General features: G+C 41.4%; 1 protein-coding gene across 2 annotated transcripts in view; it reads right to left on the bottom strand.

The window, feature by feature from the left end:
* LOC106526215 (ephrin type-A receptor 4-A) overlaps positions 1 to 6,650 on the bottom strand; it is a 37,196-nt gene that overhangs the window by 28,765 nt on the left and 1,781 nt on the right. For both annotated transcript variants that reach the window (XM_014020767.1, XM_014020775.1), the window contains exons 3-5: positions 3,408 to 3,605; positions 3,083 to 3,193; positions 2,306 to 2,660 (exon numbers count right to left, since the gene is read on the bottom strand). In XM_014020767.1, the coding sequence (XP_013876221.1) occupies positions 2,306 to 2,660; positions 3,083 to 3,193; positions 3,408 to 3,605 (664 nt within the window). The remainder of the gene's footprint in view (positions 1 to 2,305; positions 2,661 to 3,082; positions 3,194 to 3,407; positions 3,606 to 6,650) is intronic.

Below are 6,650 nucleotides of genomic sequence, written 5' to 3'. Positions count from 1 at the left end.
CTTTCTCTCAGCAAACTCTGAACCGAGAAACGCTCAGAGATTCATCTCCCACTTGCAGCGTCAGAGGTTCCCCTGATTCATCCCGACTTTGACGGATTTATACTGACGCAGCTGCTCCCGGCCAACAATCTGACAGGCAGTGGGAGCAGGAGAATAAGAAGGCGGCAGCGGATGGATAGATAGATGGCACTTCACATCTGCTGGATGTTCATCCGAGTCAAGGGGATCTCCTAAATCTAGCAACATCTTTCAGAGCTCAGGGACGACCCCACAAACCACCTCCTCTTTTCAGAAGGAACAAATAGGAGGCCGGCTGGGTGGAGGTTCCAGAGAACATTAGTCACACAGCAAAGTTTTGGCTTTGTTTTTTTCCCATTGCATAGAAAAGACGCRAAGTTCTTCCTCCTCTCTTTATAGCCAACTGGCACCGAGCTGCATCCCTCTTTTTATATCCATCTCTTCATCTTCCCCCTCTTTCTCTTAGCGACTCTCTTCTCTTTTGAGTTATGGGTCTGTTTGTTATACAATTAGCCCGCTGGGATAGGCTTCATAAATAAAAGCGAGGGTGTAGATCAGTAAGTCGTTCACCCTCGCCTCTCGATTGGTCTCTGTCCATCTGTGTGTGTGAACGTTTGAGCGAACGTGTTTGTGTTTGTGTGTGACGATGAATAGTGGGGGAGCGGAGTCGTGTCGTAAAAGTGTCTCCACTCTGTCTGTTGCCCCCATGCACCCCACTTTGTCATAAACACACACACACACACACACACATCTAAAAGCCTTCACCACTTCCAAATATCCCATCTCATCCATGCCACAAGTATGTTGGTGAGAGGTGTGAACAGCTTGGATGTTTGTCACAGTAAAGTTCAGAACAAAATTTTTGACCAGCTGGGTAATTATGTCACTGCAGCTCACAGTTAAAGCTAAGAGCTTCTAACTGATCACAGCCTGAAAGCAAAGCGACCTCGTCTCCAGCTGTGGCTTCAGGAGATCCAAACTGGAAACAAGATTCCCAACAGAAAGAAACTCCAGCTCTAGAGCTCCTTCATTCTCCACTTATTCCATGAATTTGTTCTGCAAATGAGGTGTGAGCGACACATTATTTCTTGACTGGGAGCATTTTTTTCTGAAATGTTGTCAAAGCTATATAAAGTTGCCAAGTTACCAGTGGGAAGTCCATGAAATATAATGTTTTAATCAGTTAGCTGCAGAGTGGTCGTAAACAGAGATAAACTGATCGTTTGGTGGCCAATTAATTAGGTCAGTTATTGCAATCTTTGGAAATAATTGGCTATAAAGAGCATATAAACATATTACCATGCAGTGTTGCATCACTAAAGTCTTATGTCAGTGAAAAAGACCTTCCTGTGACTTGGTTATCCTAACCTAACCAGTGAACTAAGTCTTGCTAACAACAGCTAACAACACAGATAGTAGAGAAGAATCTGATGTTCCTTGATTGTTTGCAGTCGCTATCAGAGAGAGATGAAGAATCAGAGTTCAAACAATATTGTTTCAATAAACAGAGACCAGCAAGTTCTCCTCCATAAAGAGTTCTCCTTTGCTGTCATTTCCTGTTTCATTTTGGCTGAGCCAAGTTCAGAAGAAAATATGTCAGTTATGTGAAAAAAATCAGTAAAACCATGTGTATTATGTCGAGCTTCTTAAATATAAAGATATTATCTTTGACTTTTTGCATTTGGAAAATATGCATGTCACAGGAACTTTCACACAAAATTTTTTTTCACAAAATTTCTACTTATCTCTGAAAAAGCTAGTTTTAATTTGTTAAACTGTATTAAAAATGCCACCATTGTTAAAACAGACAGTTCTAATATCACCATTCCAACTTGGCAAACATTTGAAATCCCTTTACTTCAAAATTTCTTTATATATTATATGAAATACAAAAAGTTGCAGGAAACTCTGTGAGTCACAAGACACAGAAAACCTTTTTATTTTGATCCAAGTATGGCAGCTTTAAAAATGACAACCATGTTCTAAACATAGCCTAAAAAATAAACCCCTCATCAAACACTTGGGGTATTCTCCTTTCTTTCTGAAATAAAGGGGTGTCCTGTGTCTCTTGGCTCACCTTGTACCAAAGACCCTGTGTAATATTTAAGAGTTATTTTGTTTTTTAAATATTGCACAAAGCAAATCTCATTATTTTCCATGGTTTGTTGGTAACCTCTTAGCCTGACTACGCTATTTCAAAAAGCCTACAATGAATGAGCCACACTGTCACAAAATGATCAACAACTGTTTGTGAAAAAAAGTTTTCTCACGCCCTCCAGCAGCTTACCTTTACATGTGCCGCCCTTCTCTTCATATCCTGGTTTGCAGAAACATCCACCAATAGGAACCAGCCACTCTCCGTCGGCGCCGCAGTACATTTTAGGCTCCTCCCTTTCTTCTGACTGGTTGACGCACGAGCCTCTGACCTCGACCAATGAGGACGTATCAGCTCCGGTGACYGTGTCGGGAAAAGTTGCCAAGTTCCGAACGGTGAGCGGACATGTTTTGTAGAAAACTCGGACGGAAACCAAAGCGATGCAGGCGCCCACATCCTGAAAGGCCAGGTAGAAACCTTTCCGTGTTGTAACTCTTACATCTCGCACCTCCGTATTGAGTTTCATGATGCGGTCTCCGACATCCACCTGAGTGGGAAAGAGAACTGGGTTACCGTAATTGGACTGTGCTGGAAAATGTGTCAGTCCTTATTAATCCACTGCCGCGCGTTTAACCTGAAGTGGGAGTTTCAATTGAACCATGACTGATGTTCCCATTTCCAGCACTTTGCTCTCATTCAGATTAACTCTGTATTGATTTCAAAGGTAAAATAAACCTAGATGCTCACAACACTTAAATCACTTGACACTGTTGGAACGGCTGAGCAAAACCGCCCTGCCAATAGTCCTAGGACAGCAAAACAGACATCCGAGATAAAAGTGCTTGTAAACCAAGTCAGAAAATTAGAGCTAAGTGCCAAAAGGTTTTATTTTCCACATGGCAGCAAATTAAAGTGAGAGGACGTGGGAGGATAAAGGACTGAAAGCCTGACTCAGATGTTTAGCGTTACCTGGGTGAAACTCTCGTCTGCTGCCACAGTGTCCACCTTAATGAAGCTGCTCTCTTTGATGTAGCTCTCCCTGTCTTCGTTGGACTCGTGGTAGTACAGATTGAATGTTTCCTGGAAGACACAAATTGCATTTGAAGAAAGAAAGAGCCCAGGGGTCGATTCATCAGCAGCAGCACTTACATGTTGTCCTAATAGGATACTGAGTTAGTGAGGTTTAGCCCTGAGTAATTAGTAAGAGTCGTATAAAAAAGTTCATTAGCCACGGTGAAAGAATGAAACAAGTCAACCTTAAGCAACAGTCTGCTGTAGCTTGTGGTTTGTGTACCTTGCAGGTGCCGGTGACGCCTGGCAGGCTGTTGCAGTCTCTCAAAGTGAACTTGACTTCGACATAAACCCGCTGAGCGCCGGACCGAGGGATCCAGTCTGTYCTCAGCCAGTTGTTCTGGCTGGGTTCTAGGACGTTACACACCTGGTAAGTCCTGATGGGGATGTTCTTCTCATCCATGATGCTYACTTCCTCCCACTGCAAACACACATCCAGTATTATACCTCACTGGTACGCAGAACACCTTTTGTTTACAACTATTGCGTTTTGGAAGACATGCAAATCTTTTAAAGCAAATTCTCACAGATATAAKCCTAGGCAAATGAGTGAAACCTCAGACAAGATGATGTTCCAATAAAGTGTCCTGTAGCRAACGGGGTCATGGGTTAAACAGATAATTAGTGGTTGAAGTGGGGGTTCTGTTCATTTATCAAGATAACTGTACAAAAATRCATCCCAAATAGTGACAAACCACGTTAAGTTCAAACTAATAACGGTTCAAATGTCTGAATGTGTTGGAGTTTTTACAGAAACATATGGTGACTTACTGATGACCTGTTTGTTGTTCACTGACAGCTCACTGTGACATTGATGTGTGTTCACATAGAGCTTATAACTGAAATTTAATTGCAAAATAATTTCCAGTTGCACATCTAACAAGCGCATGTGAACACTCAATCAGAGCTATCCAATGGCAATCGAATCACCCAAGGTGGAACAAAGTGACAAGTATGAACACGCTCCATTTGAAGCTGTGAAATCGGATCTCATTGCTGAAAAACAACGAGAACCATCAGAAGGGACAAAAATTACATCATTTTGTTCACAGAGAGGCTTCGCCTGCCCCTTCATGACACAAGGCCCGGGCTGAACTTTTTCCTCACAGGCAAATGCGCCCAGTATTGTGAGATTGATTAAAAGTTTGTAGGCGTTTATTTATGTGAGAAAGTGCTCAGAAAACAATGGTGGGATTTTGCTTCAATTTACCCGCTTTYATAAATTGGTTGCTGATCATCCAAACTTCAGGAGCAGTTGTCAGAGGCTGTCAGAACGTACAGTGGGGTGCAATAGTTTGGGCAGCCTTGTTAATTTTCCTGATTTACCTTTGTAAATCATTGACTGTTTGGATAAAAAAAATCAGTAAAATATATCTTATAGGGGATAAACACAGTGATATTTGAGAAGTGAAATGAATTTTATATGATTTACAGAAAGTGTGCAATAAWTGGTTAAACAAAATTAGGCAGGTGCATAAATTTGGGCACCAAAAAAAATAACAAACCCTTAACTCAGTATTTAGTAGATCTTCCTTTTGCAGAAATAACAGCCTCCAAACACTTCCTATAGCTTCTAATGAGAGTCTGGATTGTGGCTGAAGGTATTTTAGACCATTACTCTTTACAAAACATCTCTACTTAAAAATACTTAAATACCCTTTCTCATAGTTGGAGTCACCTGTGTATGGAGGTCAAGGGTCACTGAACTTAACAAACCAAATTTGAGTTCCAATAATTAGTTCTAAATGTTTTGAAATCAATAAAATGAAGCAGTGCCCAAATTTATGCACCTGCCTAATTTTGTTTAACCATTTATTGCACACTTTCTGTAAATCATATAAACTTCATTTCGCTTCTCAAATATCACTGTGTTTGTCTCCTATATGATATATTTAACAGATTTTTTTAAATTTAAACAATCAATGACTTATAAATGGTAAATCATAAAAAATAGCAAGGCTGCCCAAACTTTCACACCCCGCTGTATGTCTATGCCTCTTTCAGACATTTATWAAAGGTAGGTCAAATGGCCAAAAACTCTTGAATGGAGGTAACACAGACGTGTGTACGGAGGAACCCGTCTGCCCAAAAGCATGTAGCTCTTCTCTGACAGATTTGTGGCCAAAAGGTAGATATTGGTGTGGCGCTTCCTGCTCACAGTCCTCTGTTTGGCTTCAGATTAAAGGGTCCCCAAATTGAGGTTGTTCAAAGTGTTATCTACAACAGGTAAAATAATTACCGTTCCTGTCCTCTCCACAGAATATCTACTAAAAGCTCTGAACCACTCCTAAGGTAAAYAGGACTGAGGTTTCTAAACTTCTTTTTTCTAGAAAGTACAGGTATCACGTCTTGTTGACACCTTTCATATAAAATGATGCCAAAACACAAGAGTCAGACAAAATCCAAACACTTGAAAACAAGCAAAAAAATAAAAAAGAAGGATTCCTGCTGCGCAGCTGCAGGGAATTTAGTCATTTTCACGAAAACAAAATCATCAAGAAAACAACTCCTGTTTGTGCAGTGAAGCTGTGTTAGATTGTTTTCTCCACGTTGTGCTCAAATGAACTGAAGCCGGGCCACCTGAGACTCTGGGTTCTCGCAGAGGCTGTAAACCAGGTTCAGAAACACTTCGGATGCCGGTGCGCATCCCTCTAATTCACTGCTGTCATTTAAAGCATCACAGGCCAACATCCACYGATGCATCAATATTCCGCAGTGGGCAGCGGCTCCAATTTGTTGGGAGTCCAAGGCTTCTGCAGGGGAGGGGGGCTTAGCCATAGAAGGCAAGCAGGCCCAAAACCTTTGCTGCACCATCCATCTCAATAGGACCGATTAYTTGCCTTGTACTGTGACCCTTCAAATGACCGCAGAGCCTCGCAGCTCCAAATTGGCTTTTTATTGCCACTGAATAATAATCTGCTCCCTCCGTACTAGTGAGAGCTGTATACACACTAAATTCACCGTGTCCACAGAGAAAAAGAGAGAGAATAAGAAAGAGAGTAAGAGAGGCCGGGAGTGGCAGCCGGGAGTGAATGGGTGGTGGTGGGGGGTTCGTGTTCAGCCTGTATCTCAGGCATGATCGATATTTTGTCAGTGGTCCATGCAGGCTCATTGCAGACAAGCTGATAAATTAACAGTGATGGTTTTTTTTTTGTAGACCTGTAAAAAGAGTCTGCACTGCATGAACATTTAGAACATTTTGACCTTTTTCATCAAACAAAAGGTCATTCTTATAGATTTTAATGTAAATCGTATCTGACAGGAAATGTTTTTTGAGGATACATTGACTTATACTCATCATTAGAGTTATTATCCAGTGTGTGTGTGTGTTGCTGTGCAGTGTGTATGAAAGAAGACATGGAGTATGATGTCTCTTTGTTTAGCCCTCTTTGGAGACAAAAATCCCAGCTGTCAAGGAGAAGAAAGCTTTGCATTCGCCCCAGCCATACAGAAATTGAGTTTTTTT

This window comes from Austrofundulus limnaeus, unplaced genomic scaffold (assembly GCF_001266775.1).
Source record: "Austrofundulus limnaeus strain Quisiro unplaced genomic scaffold, Austrofundulus_limnaeus-1.0 Scaffold3, whole genome shotgun sequence".
Classification (NCBI taxonomy): Eukaryota; Metazoa; Chordata; class Actinopteri; order Cyprinodontiformes; family Rivulidae; genus Austrofundulus; species Austrofundulus limnaeus.
This window is presented reverse-complemented; position numbering and strand designations above follow the sequence as displayed.